We start from the raw sequence: 16,515 nt of genomic DNA on the forward strand, positions 1-16,515 counted from the left end.
GTAACTCTCTCCTCTTTGGCCTTCCTCACAAATCCCTCCATAAACTGCTACTGGTCCAGAATCCAGCTGCCCGCATCATCACTCGCACTCCCTCCGTCAACCACATCACTCCAGTCCTCCAACAGCTCCACTGGCTCCCGGTTCAGTCCCGTATCCAATTCAAAATCCTTCTGTCAACATTCAAGGCCATTCACAACCCTAGGATCTATGAAAATATATTCAGCAGATATACAGATTGAGACAATCTCCTCCACAAGATGCCTTGTTTCACAATGTGAGTGCAAAACGTGTCACTGAACACAAATCAATAGATTAAGTTTTGTGACCATTTGACAACGTGCAGTGAGACAGGGTTGTGTTTAAAGGTGAAAACAGATCAAACAGTCTGATTGACAGGACAGATGATCAGAGGTGCAGTGTTAATTCCACCAAAATTAAGACTGGGATTGAAGAATGGGATGAGTTTGTCAGTGAAGCAGCAGCCAGTGAAGGAGTAGATCAGAGCTGCATTATCTACGTCATAAAAAGAGACTAGACCCTCCTCATAATCCACAAACACCCCCACCTTCTCAGGAACAAACCTCAGAGAGACAGGCACTGGAAGGGCAGTAGCAGCCTGGTAGTGATATCCATTTGTCAACATTATTACCCAGAAACCTTTATCAGGGTTCAGTGGGATCTTTTCCTTTCTGTTGATGGACTCTTTGCTCACTCCTATATCCCAGTCAGTCTTTCCTTCAACCTGAACCTCAAAGAAAAATTTACCAGAAGAGAAACTCTGTCGGCCTGAAACAATCAAACAAGGAGAAAATCTCTCTGGGGTATCTGGAAGCTTCTTCGTCACGTCACCAAATCTCACTTGTTTTCCATCATCAGACACGATGAGATAAGGATTTGCTGTATCAGGATCAAAAGTCACATCCACTGCAAACTGCTGCTTCTTCGCCAGCTCAGCCTCATACAGCTTCTTCATCTCTTTGCCGAGAGTCTCCTCCAGCTCAGCCACAGCTCTCGCCACAGCCTCCTCATATGATGATGGAAGGACGCTGACCTCCGTCCAGTCCTTGGTGGGTGGAGCAACTTTCAGGGAGGGGAAGGTTTCGAGGAAGTTGAGGTTGTCTTCAGAGTGAAGGAGCTGCTGCACCTCTGAGCTCCTCTTCGTCAGCTCACAGGTCTCCTTCCAGATCTTTGAGGAGACCTTCAGCCTGTTTCTCTCTGGCTTCTTCTTCCTCTTCAATCCTCTCCTTCTGCTGAGTCAGAGCTGTCTCAACACTCTCCATCAGAGCAGTCAACACCTCAACACCGTCTGCTTTCTCTCTGTCTGCAGCAGCTTTACTCTTCTCCAGACACTTTCTGATCTCCTCCATCTTCACTCGTCTCTTCTGGATTTCAGCCTCTGTCTTCATCAGCTCCATCTTCTGTTCTTCATATTCACTCAGAAGAACAACCTTGTGAGTGCTGTGCTCTAAAACAGCACACATCACGCAGACAGACGTCTGCTCGCTAACACAGAACATCTCCATAGGTTGCTGGTGCTTCGGACACATCCTGGCTTCCAGGTCCTCCACAGGCTCAATCAGCAGATGTTTCTTTAGGGCTGATAATGTCAGATGAGGCTCCAGGTGAGTCTGACAGTAGGAGACCATGCACACCTCGCAGGACTTGACGGCCTTCATTTTGGTTCCAGTGCAGATGTCACAGGGAACTTCTCCTGGTTTGATAGCAGGTCTGAACTGAGCAATAAGCTCAGAGAGCAAAACGTTGACCATCGCCAGAGGTCTCCTTTTGAAAACCTTTCCACACAGGGGACAGTCACATCTAACCTGGGTGCTCCAGTGCTGAGAGATGCACTTCTTGCAGAAGTTGTGTCCACATGGTGTGCTGACTGGATCAGTGAGCACGTCCTGACAGATGGAGCACTGAAACTTCACACTCTGAGGATAAAAAACAGAGAGTGAGCAAAACAGAAACAACAGAACAGACAGTGATCTTACTCATAATAACAATGTTGACAAATGTCCACAGAAATAGAAGAGTTGTACTGAGAGAGACATTAATCACATTGACAACATTGTAAACAACACCAGCTAAAAGCAGAAGAGAAGGATAAAAAAAGAAAAGAAAAAACTACAATGGGCAGAGAAATTAATAACTCCAGTTCCAGAAATTAGGACTCCATCCTAAAATGTTGACATTTGTATAAAATCTATGATGAACAAGCTGAAATGGTCTGACAGGAAAACAAAGTTCAATGTGAAATGTGAGCTGGAACAACGCTTCTCTTCAGACTCAGCTGTCAATTCTCAGAACTCAGGACTTCTGCAACCATCAGGGTGTTTTCACAAACTCTCCCTCATGGTTTGTCTTTAATGCTGATGCTTTTCTGCATCAATAAAGAAACTCACTTTCACTGCATCGTCACTGGTCTGGCTCAGTGCTGTGCTATGATTTCTAGTTGGACTTAAACAGTGCGCCCCTAGTGGACACATGGAGAAAAGCAACTCCCTTTTTTTAATTTGAGAAATTATTTCTTAAGTTCACACTTTGCAAGGTCATCTGAAGGGCGGGAGGTTTGACAGCCCAACTTTAAAGGCTTTTTCTATAAATACTTTGATTCCATTTTAATGTTATACCAATAATATTAGTCGTGTGTGTGTGTGTGTGTGTGTGTGTGTGTGTGTGTGTGTGTGTGCGTGTGCGTGTGTGTGTGTGTGTACAGAATAGGAGAAACCAGGGAGAGATTTTGATATCTATGTAGACCCATGATACTCATAGCTGTTTGGGACATATCAAATAGACAGACTCACATCAGGGGGGCGCAGGGCTGCGAGGAGATCCGGGTTAGTGGAGAAAGGGGGAGAATGAGAGAGGATGAAGACAAGAGAAAGACAGAGAATTCTGCGCAGCTCGGTTCTGAACCCTGGTTCCTCCACACAGAGCTCCCAGTGGGCCTGGAGCTCACTCGGACCTCTGGTTCTGAGGTGGAAAACCAGAGTCCTGGACTTGGTTGGTGCGGCCTTCTGAGCGGCACATGGAAACACATTGCATTTTCAACAGAACATCATTCTAACTATTCTCTGCCCAGACAAAAGCTCTCACCCTTATAGTTCTTGGTGCTGAAAAGCACCGTCCGTGGTTCTGGGAGGCGGTGGTAACTGGTTGTTACCGGGTCTGAATTCAGGATGCTGAATTCAGAGGCCTGGCTCCCGCTGCAGCAGTGGACAGCAAGGCAGTTGAAGGAGGAGAGGAGGAAAGGAGATGCGGGCTCTGGTCTGCAGAATCCCCCAAAAACAGGAAAAATACAGGAAAACAGAAGATGTAGTCCAAACTGGGTCCTGCTCGTCCAGCTGGCTGGCGTTGGTGTTTCTTCTGTTCTTTTGCTCTCTTTACCATCCTGAGGCAAGCAGAGGCATGTGTCTCTGCTGATGGTCAGTTGAGAAGCCGAGAGATTTGATAGAAAGTGTGTCTCACCAACTTGGGTTTGGACCCCTGTGGTGTGTTCGGGTCGGATTCAAGCATCCTCATTGGCCACTTCCGGGGTCTGGCTCGCTCCCCTGCTGTTTTATGGCCTGTCCATTGTTGCTGGTGTTTTCCTTTCGGGGGAGAAACTTGGAGGAGCAGTTCACTGAATTTTCGGCCCCAACACATGTAATAATTCAAGCATCAAAAACAATCCTCACGCCCATCCTCATCTGGAGGAGTTCCTCTTCTCCACTGGACCAGGCTTCAGGTTCCTCAGTAGTCCTGGATTCAAATAGTGCATGGTGTTAGTTTGAATCCTTAGCATCCTCCAGTAGAACCAGTAGAACCTCCGGTAGAACCTCCAGTGTAATGGGTAGAACACTTCAGTGCAATTGAGACAAAACACTATGGCCAGTAGAACCTTCACCTCTCAGTCAAGTTAAATAGTTTTAAACATGATCTTTCCCCTCAGCAGCAAATTTAAATGTACATGAACACTGTTAGATTTACACCAAAACATTTAGATCTCGTGAAAACGGCAGAACAAATGTTTAAGTAAGCATGATCTTGAAATATCAACCTCATAACAACATTTTAAACAACTATATTCTCGCCTAAAACCCTCTTAAAACTGCACTCTGTTGAACAATGACGCTAATATTTCAGATTTATTACGCACCGTTGTGTGTTTCCTCCTCCGCGATCTCCTCCGGCATCTCATGGAATACCCGGATACATCCGGGTATTCCATGTGTACTCGGTGAGAAACGGCCTAAGAATTGGAACAGTACTTGGTCTCCTACTGATGACGTTTCACGAATACACGAGAGCGCAAGTATAGACAAGTATGGGTATTGGAAAACGGCCACAGCCTGGAACAAAAGGGGGAGGAGAGACAGGAGAGGAAAAGCCCAACCACGCCCCTATGAGGCCTCTGAGGAGTGAGGCATGACAATTAAACCAGGCCTTGCTTTCCCTCACCTATAAACAAAGCTTAACCAAAAACTTGGCTGACCTAACTAACAACAGTGGATAAATCAAAAGTAAATACAATGGTAGCACCAACCCAATAACCTAGTGTATTTAACAAAGGAATGCCTATGTGAGAAAAGTGGAGAGAGAGAGAGAGAGAGAGAGAGAGAGAGAGAGAGAGAGAGAGAGATCAACCAAAAAGACAAGAGCCCCCCTTCCCTGTAGTTTGGAAGACAACAGGAGCCACAGGGGCAGGCGATTAAGTTAATCACACCTGAGGAGGAGGAAGCGATAAACACAGGAGGGAAAATAAACCCACGCACAAACCAAGCTTAACCATAACATGCCGGGCATGTAACACCAGAGGCCTGTACTACGAAGCTGGATTTTATCTTATAGAGAAAATTTCAAGTATTAACCCTGGGTTTTCTGCACTACGACCCCAGATCTCTTTGAAAAAAAACCCTACCCATTCTTAAATGATGGTGATTGGTGGGCAGGTTCAACGCTGAGCTGCAGCGGAGCGGAGATGAGAAAGTAATTGAGAGCCATCTTTTTGACATAATAAAATAAATCCTGGTCAGTGAGGCTTTGAAGGATGTTTTTGTTCTTGACTTATTCCAAGTCTGTTTATCTCCCCGAGGGCTGATCTGTTATAATGAGGTCAATGATCACACCTGACAGAACTGCAGAAACATGAATTTATGGAACGCAGAACTACTCGTGCCTTCGCGGTGATGAATTATTATTCCAACACAAAACACAAGAGAAACTCAGCCTCAAAACAACTGGATGGAAAATTTTAACTAAAAGAAGATCAGTGAGGAAGTTCAGCCCGACACGTTTCTGCTGTAATAAAGTGAAATTGATTGACCAGCAGATGTGCTGTCCGTTTATGTCACTGATAAATTATTATCGTATAATCTCACTAAGTCACACATTAATAAGTCAGGAATGTTCTGGCTTTGCCTGCAGCAGCAGTGTTGCTTTAAGCTGCTGGATGTGTTTTAATTCTTCATATTCTCTGAGAATAATCGCTCCTTCAGGAATCTGTAAACTGCGCTGCAGGATTTCTCCATGTGTGATTGGTCAGACGCTGCAAACTCCGCCCCTTTCACGTGAACACGCACACGTAGGTCTGGGTTGAACCAGCGAGTTGATAACCTGCTTTGTAGTAACAGTTATCAGGATCGCTCACGTCTGGATAAGTACACCCAGGAAACAGAGAGTGATCTTGGATATGTTGATCACGCGTCGTAGTACAGGCCACCGGTATATCCTGGGTATGTTTAACCCGGGCTGTAGAATAGGCCCCTGTAGAAAGGTGCTCTCACACGCAAACCTGGGTGTTTGCCCAGGGCGGTAACAGACCCAGTCTTTGTTCTGCACTTCTTCATTGAGTTTTACGGCAGTTTGAAGTATTTTATATTCTTGTTTTTAGCACTTTGAGATCCACAAATGTAAAGTGCACTACAAATAAAATGTATTTTCATTATCATGTAAGCAAAAAGTATTTTGCTCAATGTAACATAAAGAGTGAAATGTTAAACTAAGACTCATTCATGTACGATATTAAACAAACACTGAATAAAAATACAATTGGATTCGAATCAACATTTTATTTCAACACAAATGAACACTTTAACATTCTCACTAGAGATTTTAGGCTCAAGCTGGATTTTCTGAACAAGTTTTCCTTGAGTCCTTCATCACGTCGTCTCTTTGTGAGTTTTCATGTGGTACAGACATGAAGAATGGTGATTGAAACATTTCCCACATGTTTCACAAGAATATGGCTTCTCACCTGTGTGAGTTCTTTTGTGGACCAACAAATGACTCTGAGAACTAAAACTATTCCCACATGTTTCACTAATTATTTTCTTTTTATCCGTTCTTAAGTTTTGACCTAATTGATGTTTTTTTCAGACATTCTTCCTCACAAAGAAGCTTTTCACCTTCAGCCTGCTTCTCTGACTCAGGAACCTCGTCCACACGGTCACCAAGAAATATGCAGAATTTTTTCAGCTTACATTTCTTGTTGATTCTGAGTCAAGATGTTTTCTCACATCATGGACTTCAGAGTCATGAGAGAGGAGCTACTCAGTGTCTGGTACTTCTTCTGGTTCACCCAGGGAACTTTGCTCCTCAATAGAAGGAACCCTAAGGAACCACTTTCAACCTTCATGATACGCTGCTCTCCCTCCTGGCTAGTACCGGGTTCCTGATGCTCCTCAATGTGGGAAGGTTCTGGTTCTTCTGGTTCCTCTTTGATCTTTGGAGGTTCCTGCTCTCCACTGTAGTCTGTTTCCTGGTTCAAGAGCTGCTCCTCCCTGCAGTCACGGTGCTGGTGGAGCTCTGGAGAGACAAACAAGTACAAGATGAAAGTTTAGTTACATTACTTCTACAGTTCCAGCTTTAAAAGAAATCTGGGCCTCAAGCAGTGAAATTGAAAACTTTCCACATTCCACTAATCTTCTGTCATTTTCACACCACATTGTGTTCACTGTTTACCACGATACCTGAGATGGAGTCATAATGAGACGTCCTGCGTTTGAATGAAATGCCTCTTCAGAAAACATTGATGTCCACAACTTGATTGGGCCGTCCATGTGGGACTTAATGTGTTCATTCAGTTTCCATACCTGTTCTGTGGAGCTTGATTTGAGGGCTCCAGATGTTATTCAGCCGTCTGCGCTGACGATCAATCTCCTCCTCAGACTGCACGATAGTTTGTTGAAACACGGTGAAGATTTCTCCGGCAGCAGCAGTTAGTCGCTGGGTGGTCCAGTCTCTCACAGAGTCGGGGGAATCGTCATGTTCTCCATCAGTACCAGTCTCCTCAACACCACCCTCCTCCTCTTTAATGTGTGGAGCTTCAGGACAAAAGTCACTGATGTGATGAGGTGAATATTTTACAGTGAAGGATGGGTGAGACGGGACAGGCTGCATTTAAAATACAAACATTTAAAAAAGTAAAAGTCTGCTCATTTCAATCAAACTGACAGTAGCTTTGGGGTTTAAAGAATAAAGGAGAAAAGTGTCTGGATGTGTTAGTGTGTTCTGGTTTGATGCAGAAAAGAATCTCAGAAGATCTTCTTGGTCTCAGCTCATGTTTTATTGTCTCATCAGGAGGCTTGTATGTTCAAACTTGGCCAAGGACTCAAACTGTCAACAGCACGCAGGATGAGAACAGAAGAGCCGTGGAGAACGATTTCAATCACATTGAACTTCTTGGGACCCGCCAACAGCCCTTGCTGATTTGCATTGTATTGCTTTTGTCTGTTCCAGTCGGCTTGACTCATCGAAAAAAATTCAATGACAAAAAGCAAATGGAAAAGACAAAGACAAAACAGGAGAAGCTTTGACAGAATGTAAAAAGCAAAGACAAGATAGAAAAAGAACATGACTACCTTTGTATATTTTTTGTATTATTGATTGTCTTTATATTTCCACATTTAATTCCTTTTAATGTTGGCACTCCTGTGATTCCATAAAGGGCCTCCATAAAGCAACACTTGACTTTATTCTTCAAACATGCATATCTGCTTATAAATTATAATTAAATCCATTTCTGTCTGTCTCAGTTCTGGATGGAGCTTTTTGCAGGCCTGAAAGACTCTGGATGCTTTAATGGGAGTCACGATGCATCAGTGTTTGTTGAGAAACTGCCTTGACGATATTATTCAGAAAGACTTGGATGAGTGTGTGAGACTGTGGAACAGTCACAGGATTTGTCGCTCAAGAACAGCATCATGTCCAGGACGAGTGCCCAACTCTACCACTTACCACACAATTAATACATTAACAGCAGGTAAACGTTTTACTTTGATCTATAATTCAAATAAATGCAATTATTTCTTCTGTTTAACATAGGTTTGCCTCCACAGACTGTGGATTTAAAGTTGGACACATTGAACTGGATACCTTTCCAGACTCTCACCTGTAAAGAACTCCATGTGGGGATCCAAACATGCAGGAGTACTTCTACTTGGCCATGGAATCCAATCAATTCCAGAAGCCAGAGTACTGGCAGTCTGCAGCTGAACTGTATCTGAAACTAAAAGATATTGCTTAGCTATGAACTAAAATGGATCAATGGTAAATAACTGAATAAAAATGGTGTTGCAATGAGCAATGTTTATTCCATTTTTGTATATTAAACATAATCTCTTGAAATATTTATTTGACATCAAAAACATTGATAGACAAATAGACCAGTTTGGAGTTTGAACAATCTTCAAAATGCTGAGAAAACTGACAAACATGGTGACACCAATAGCACCTCAAGATGAACCTTTAACAACAAACATATTTTGAGTCTGTGCTTTAGGGATTATCTAGTCATAGTGCTTAGAAACAGCCAAATCATTGACTACTTTTAATTCCAAAGTCCATTTGTAACTTAAACACACTGTATGACTCAAGCAGTGGTAATTTCAACAAGTATGAACATGTATTTGCCCTTGGGAATGGAGAGTTGTCTGTTTTTATTGTTATTGATTTATCGTTATTGGTATTGTTTCTGATGTTTCACAAATAAAAACAACAAAGGGAGGGAGAATTAAAAGGAAGGGAGAATTAAGATGAAAATGTACCCCTTTGCTACAGTCATAACTTCACAAGCCAGTACATGTACATAACAGAGTAAAGTCATTTTTAAAAGTGTGAATGCTGTTCAACATATTTGTGGATTAACCAGTATAGAAGATGGATGGATTCATTGATTATGATTATAACCATTCTTTGATATTCATATTTTAGTAGCTTTGTGTGAATTTACACTCTAGATTAATACATCGTCATCTTACGATAAAATATCCAGAAGTTTATTTCCATATTTGTAGCATTATTTTAGGGTTTTTCATATTTGTTAGAAACTCGTTAAAAACTGAGTGAAGGTACGAGTTAATTCATTACATTGAATTGATGGATTTGCTATGTTTTTCCTTTAGTCAAAATAATATTCACAGTTAGTTCATTTAGTTATGATGTTGACCGGACCAATATGGCGGCGACGTTGACGTACGACGCAATGCCTCCGTCTCCAGGTCTGTTCACTGCAGCCACGCGCTGTAGCGAGACATTGCCCCTTTAAGACTTTCGGACGTATCTATTGGTTGAATTCATTCTGTTGCAGGAAGCAGTCGTCCGCCTGTGCTAGCATCTCATCGGAAACGTCACACAAACTGAGTGATTTTTCCACGTTTTTGAGGTGTGTCTCGCTTTTTTACACATTTCGACATGTATGACAACAGTACCAACAATGTGCATGCCATGTTGGTGGGGTATTTATGCTGCTAATTTTGCCGTCGTCACCGTGAAGCGCCAAATTTGAAGCTACTTGCTAATTGTCCCCTTGGATTTAGTGTTTGTTTCAAACATATGTTTACTTCGTTTACTGTTTATTTAGCTGTGAACACCCTGGTTCCGACACATATTCCAAAGGTTTCGCTCAAACACAGTTCGCTTGTTTAAATACAAGGCTGTTTTTGTGGTAATTTGGTTTCTTTGTGTCTGTAATCATTCTTGGTCTTTGTGTGTTCATCCCTGATTTTTTTTTTTACACATTTCAATTTTTGTTTCTTTGTGATAGTATTGTGTCTTTCTTGTCATTTTTTTAAATTTTGTTTTAGTAGAGGCATTGTTCGTCTTTGTGGCACGTTAACGTCATACCCCTTCATGTTGATTTCACATTTCTTCAGGGTCATTTTTTTTAATCTGTAAAGATTTACTACGTCTGTGGTTCAATAATCTCTCTTAAAAGACAGTTGCTGTTGTTTAGCTCCTGTTATTTTATATGTACTCTGATACAGCTGTGTTGATTGCTAACTGAACCTCTTTTCTAATAGACTTCCAGCCAACAACACAAACATGGACTCTGACATGTAAGTGTTTTCCTGTCCATTTGTTTTCTCTACCAACATATTTCTCTTTGCGAAAGCAGCCTGAACGGGTGCAGGATCAGACACACATCATCACTGTGTGGGGTTTTGTTTTTTTCTTTAGACATCAACATACACTTGTTAATCACAGTCAAGGTCTATGTAACACTGTATTTTGAGGATTTTGTATTTTCTTCTGCCTCTACAATTAGATCTGTGGAGAGTAGTGATGAGGATTGCGACGAATGGATCCCACCAGGGTCAAAACCAAAAGTCGCCAGGACTGCCAGAGCTGTAAAAGCAGGGGAAAAGAAAGCCACAACCAGGAAAACTGTCAAACCCAAGGAGCCAAAGGCCCCCAAAGAGCCAAAACCCCCAAAAGAACCGAAAGCTCCACGAGTGCCCAAAGTCCCAAAAGAACCGAAAGCTCCACGAGTGCCCAAAGTCCCAAAAGAACCAAAAGCTCCACGAGTGCCCAAAGCCCCCAGAGTGCCTAAAGAACCAAAGCCTCGGGCGACACGTAAACCGGCTGCAGGACGAAAAACACAGGCTGCTAAAAGTCAGGAGGAGTTCGTGGCCTCTGGTTTGGCTGGAGAAGAGATAAATAAAGAGGATGAAGAAGACAAAAGAGAGATACAAACTGGCTGTCCTGAGGGAAATGGGACTGAAGAGAGTGGGACAAGCATCAGAATGAAGGAAGAGGTATGATTGATGGCTCTTTATTCAAACATCCATTTTTATGTGCACTAAAAAAACATCAGAGGGATCCAGAAGCAATTATTTATATATATATATACTTTTGTTAGTATAATTTATCAATAAAAAAAACCCACCTAGTCAATGATTAAACATTCGATATTCTATTTGACACAAATTTAAAAGTCTGTTGTGTTTCTATTCGATACAGTACACCCATGACTCCTAATTAATTTCTCTATATCCTGGTCTTCCTTTCCTCTGTTGCTGTATTGTAGAGAGTTTCGTTTATTGTGTCAGACGCCCATCAGCCAGACAGATGGACAGACCAGGGCTCATCCTTCGGAGGGCTTAGGCCCAAAAAAGAGGAGGCAGGGGAGGATTTCACTTTTGATGAGCCTTGTTTGAAGAAACAGAAGACCAGCAGCGCCTGTCAGGGACAACCGAGTGCTTTATCCTCATCCCAGGCTCAGTCTCTGAGGAACGATCTCAACATGAACTGGGACCTGATCGAGGTATTCTTGTTTTTTTTTTATAGGCTGTTGAAAATGTGTTGTTTTTGTTTTATTGTATGATGACATGATATCATTGTCAGTCTAAAAAAAAAAGACTAAAAGGCCCTTATGAAGCTGAATGAACAGTGAAAACTGTTGTAAGCAGCCTTTGAAATGGTGACTTATAGTTGCTGAGCAAATACTTGTTTCTGCACTCATTTCATTTCCTCTGTAGCGGCATGGCGGCGCAGCGGTTAGCAGCTGTGCCTCGCAGTAACAGCACATGTCCAGACAGAGTGTACCAGATACCACTGGCCATTAGTATACAACCCCAAATTGGGTGAATCAGCGATAGAGGGTGATTGAATGGATCATTACTTCTTTAAAGAGCTTCTAAATGAACTCAAGACATTTTCTTATTAGTGGAAGATCCGTATATTGCATTACGGCAAAACAAAACACGCAGCTGTCTCCCTTAAGCATATCCTAATATGTTCACAGAGACTTTATATTCACACAAACCTAAAAATGTAAACAAGAAGAGAAGAGCTAAGGGCTCGTGTTTGCACACTTGTGTCTTCATTGCCTAGTATATTTGTTTCCGTCAGGTGACGTCCACCCTGACATGCGTGGAGCGATGGGTGTGCGTGAACATCATTATGCTGCTTCGAGAGGAGAACACGGTGCCGTTCATGGTGCGATACCGTAAAGAGATGATCAACCACATGGATGCTGATGCTGTGCGAGACGTCCAGTTGGCATATGAGGAGTTATGGTAGGAAACTGCAACAAACTAAACACTCGTATTCTGTATGTGGGGGTAGGTTTTATTATATTATTAGCAATTAATTACATCATTGGCTTTATTACATTCAAAATGACCACATTACTGGCAGGAACTGGTTGCTATAAGTGGGATAGAATATTTACTGTATACACGTAGCTGGACAGGCTTCCATATATTGAGTGATTACGTATAAAGTGAAACATTTCATGCCTTTTTTTTTTGCTTTTTCTTTTATACTTCTATTTTATGAATAAAGAAAACCCGAAATGAAGTATCTCTGAATACAAAAATCATTTGTGAGATCAGGTATTTTCCAATCAGCTTTTTTGATCAGAGGGCTTGATTATCAAATGATTCTCAAATAGTTCTTGAAACTTTCTTAATTAAATCTTTTTGAATATTCCAATAACTGACAAAACGATTGACTTTTCAATGATATTCCAATATTTTAAGTACATCAACTATTTCCACCAAGAGTACTAAAGTTGGCCACTAGATGGTGGTATTGATCAAGCTTTGAGACTTGTTTTCTGCTGCAGCATTTCCACTCTTGTTTCTATTTTGTGTACATGGATCTTGTGTGCTTGTGTTGTTTCAGCGTCCTTGCCAAGAAGACCCAGTCTATAATTCAGACCCTGAAGAAGGACGGAGTCTTAACAACCGAGTTAGAACAAGATCTGAGGAGCTGCAGATCAGCTGATGAACTGGATCACGTGGTCAGAATCACACTTTTCATACTAAAGTATAATTCTTTTCCAAGTTGATCTATATCTTTAAACACACCTGTAAAGTCCTGAAAGTGGCTTTAATATTTCCTCTCGACTGTAATCTTAGTGGAGTTCCTGTGTTTTTGCTTGCAGTATACTCCCTATAAGAAAGGCAGTAACCTGACCAAAGCTCGCAAGGCCAAAGCACTCGGTCTTGCAGCGGCTGCCTCAGTTCTGATGGAGTCGCCACACACTCTGGATTTAGGAACCTGGGTGAAACCTGGTACTGAAGGTAAAAGGCTGACACCTGTGCATCCACACAATAAAATAAAACGAAAGGAAATAGAGGAGATTAACATTATACTTTGTCTAGTACCTTTTAGATTTTTCTACTGATATACTCAGTAAGACTTTTTACTCCACAAGAGTTTAGTGCCGAGTTCTTCAAACTCTGGGAAGAAGAATATTCTGGCCCCTCGCAGTCTCCAAGCTCATTGGTTATGCTTTTCACATTATAAGGTACTATTCTAAAGTGCTTTTTGGATCCATCAAGGCAACAAAATGTGTATTTCTCTATCCTGCTGGTTGGATGCTTTTAAATACTAAATATCTTGAGTTTTGTTTTTATACATATTCTGCAGTTTGAGTTTCAGTGCAGAACCTTACACGTATGGATTTAGAATAAAGCTTATTCTATCATAATATTCCACTCAGTATTGACATGATTCTTGAAATGCGAGTTTAATTAAGAAGTTTTACAAAAATTGATTTTTTTTATTGATTTTTTTTTTTATCAAGAATCTATGATAACTTATTTTCAAGCATTAAAAATTGTCATATTTAAATGCTTATGATGTACAAAGAAGAATGTATGTGTGCCAAAAGATTTACAAAGCTATAAGTGCTTATTTTTCTAGTTCTGGTGTGTCTGTGTGTTTGTGGGAGGAAGGCTTGTCCACAGTGGAAGAAGTGGCCACAGGTGTGGAGCACATACTGGCTGACATGATTGCCAAAGACCCGGAGACGCTCACCTACGTTAAGACATTGTGAGAAGACCTCAAGCAATTCTATTCCCATATTGGAGAAGACCTTTCTATTTTTGTGGTGTGTTCTGAAGATGCTCTTTCTTTCTTTTTTTTTTAAATTTTCCTCCTTTCTATACCAGATGTGAGAACAGCTCTGTGACCATCCATTCGTCCGTGTCTAAATCGGCTTTAAAGGAGAAAGCAGATGATAAAACTGCCCAAGGCCACCGAAAACTGGGACCCGAACAAAACAAAAACAAGGACATTGACAAGTTCCACTTGTACTTTGACTTCACCTGCAACGTCCAGCGCATCCAACCCCATCAGGTATCAAGTTTGTCACAACGTGAACATCAATCATCTATTCATTCATTTATTTTCCCTCTTTTATTTCAGTGATACACTGTAAATGTGCAAGTGGTAACAAAATCAGGTGATTTACACCTGCCCTGTGTGTTCTACCTACCTCACACATTCAAATGGAAATGTGCACCATCTGTTCGTGTTCGTGTCCTTTCTGTCTGCTCGCTGCTGCTTCTGAATGCTGGCCCGTGTCAGTCGCAGTTAGCCTTGTCTGTGCCGTCATATTTCCCCCTCCTGTGCCCCACTCTGCCTCCTCGGCTCCCCCCGCCGTCCCTCTAGTGACTGGTGGGTTACTCAGAGTTGGTCCCGGGCCTCATGTGTCACCACAGCTTCCATCACCCGCTGTCTCTGCCACACCGCCACACTCTTTGGCGTCCGCGCTTTGCCTCGCAGTCATTTAAACACACACACACACACACACACACACGGGAACAAGACACATACACACACTTGCTCGCACACAAGCGAACCCTGCAAGTCCCCTCGTTCTCTCCTTTTAACATATGTGACATGTCCCCTGCCGACATGCCATTGGATTAGGAAGCTATGATTGACAGGCGCTCTCCTGTAGTGACAGCTGCTGCTGCTGGGCCCACAGGCGGGCCCTCGGATGTGGGGTGGGAGGGGGGGGTCAGTTCAGGGAGGAAAAGCAGGGACAGATGAATGGCGTTGAGGTGCGTCCGTCACTTATCTCCAGCTCCGCTCTGAACGGCCTCCCTCCCTCCCTCTCTTTCTAAGTAAACCTCAGCAGCACCCCCACCCCCCCACCCGCCCACCCCCCCACCCTCTGCTCCTGTGTAAGCGTGGCCTTTAATTCGATGACTCGCCTTTGTCACGCAGCGTTAATCTACAGGCTGCTGTGACCCTGCTAGCTGTCAGATTCCGGCTAAAATGAACCTTTTCTTGCCGTCAACTTGGCAGGGAGGGGGAGCAGGTGGGAGATGTGTTGTGACAGGAGGCATGTGTGTGAGCACACACTTGCCTGTTTGCTTTAGCACATTTTGTTAAGCCCCGGCTCCGGCGGGTTGTGAGGGGAAAGAACAGAGGGCTGTGTGAAGGGAGCGATGTTTGAGCCGCTCTCGATGGAAAACAACTCAAAACAAATTGAGGGAGCAAAAAAAAAAAAAAAAAGAAGTGTTAGAAAGATCCATACATTTAGATATTGGTAGGATTTATTGAGACATGATTGAAGATGAAACGGAAAACATTTAAAGTAAAGATTCACTTTATGATTAAAAAGCTTCTTTTTTTTCTCTCTCTCACTGTAATAATTGATGTGACTTTTTTTTTTAAGGCGCTATTATTATGTTTGGTACGTTTAAAACCCTGCTACATCAGAGAAAAGTAAATATTCAAAATATGTTTCTGTTGCTCAAATGAGTGTTTAGACATTGTGTGACCAGCAAATAGTTTCACCCATAAAACAGTGTTTATAGGATCAAAAAGGGAAATAAAGAAATGTCAGTTCAGAGTGATCAGAAGTTCATGTACAGAAAGATGTCGTACGTCTTAACGCATTAAGCTTTGCTCCGATATAATTCTGTCAGATTTGATTTGATCTTTTCCTGAGTGTACAGATTTACCTCATAGCGATCAGCGGCCGGTTGGCTCCTCCGCGTGCCACGGTGGATTTGTCCAACGTGCAATGGGCGGTTTTTAATGCGATTTGTGTTCCGATCAAATGGTAGTTTAGCGCTCTGGTCCGGGGCTCGCCTGCAGAGGAGCGTCAGTAAGTGGAAGTGCTTCATCAATTCAACACTTCTTCTTGATGGGCAGGTGCAGGAAAACAAGTTTATGTTTACTGTCACTCACGTAAAGGACGTTTTTAAGTGAGCGTGTGTGTTTGTGTAGTGACGTGGATTCATGCATTAATAGATCATCACATCATTGGTGACTCTTTATGTGTGGTTTCCAAACAAAAGCAACTTTTTGGACGAGAAATTAAAATTATTGATTATGTCATATTAATCTGTTCAATGTCCCAGTATTTCCACCTGCGCACGGTTCCAGTTATGGTTTTGAATCCCCTATTGTGATTTTGTGCTGTAAATAATAATAATAACATCATATCTCGCAAAAATATCTACTTCTTCTGGTAATTGTTCTTGTATAAACCGTTATACATAA

At 42.2% G+C, this 16,515-nt stretch overlaps 1 protein-coding gene and 1 pseudogene across 2 annotated transcripts in view; one reads left to right on the forward strand and one right to left on the reverse strand.

Moving 5' to 3' along the window:
* Positions 1-376: 376 nt before the first annotated feature.
* LOC308120388 (E3 ubiquitin-protein ligase TRIM21-like) lies at positions 377-8,390 on the reverse strand (annotated as a pseudogene). Its single transcript has 3 exons — positions 8,375-8,390; positions 6,614-6,789; positions 377-1,934 (listed from the first exon to the last, which is right to left on the reverse strand). The product of its transcript is annotated as an E3 ubiquitin-protein ligase TRIM21-like (transcript).
* Positions 8,391-9,559: 1,169 nt separating this feature from the next.
* The window catches only part of srbd1 (S1 RNA binding domain 1), a 54,518-nt gene continuing 47,562 nt past the window's right edge, over positions 9,560-16,515 (forward strand). Inside the window, exons 1-9 of the mRNA XM_080481839.1 lie at positions 9,560-9,646; positions 10,284-10,319; positions 10,529-11,018; positions 11,291-11,527; positions 12,115-12,281; positions 12,892-13,009; positions 13,154-13,292; positions 13,950-14,046; positions 14,166-14,352. Of these exons, the coding sequence (XP_080337965.1) occupies positions 10,306-10,319; positions 10,529-11,018; positions 11,291-11,527; positions 12,115-12,281; positions 12,892-13,009; positions 13,154-13,292; positions 13,950-14,046; positions 14,166-14,352 (1,449 nt within the window). The 5' untranslated portion in view covers positions 9,560-9,646; positions 10,284-10,305. The remainder of the gene's footprint in view (positions 9,647-10,283; positions 10,320-10,528; positions 11,019-11,290; positions 11,528-12,114; positions 12,282-12,891; positions 13,010-13,153; positions 13,293-13,949; positions 14,047-14,165; positions 14,353-16,515) is intronic.

The sequence above is a fragment of the Lipophrys pholis genome, assembly GCF_963383615.2.
Source record: "Lipophrys pholis genome assembly, chromosome: 15".
Lineage (NCBI taxonomy): Eukaryota > Metazoa > Chordata > Actinopteri > Blenniiformes > Blenniidae > Lipophrys > Lipophrys pholis.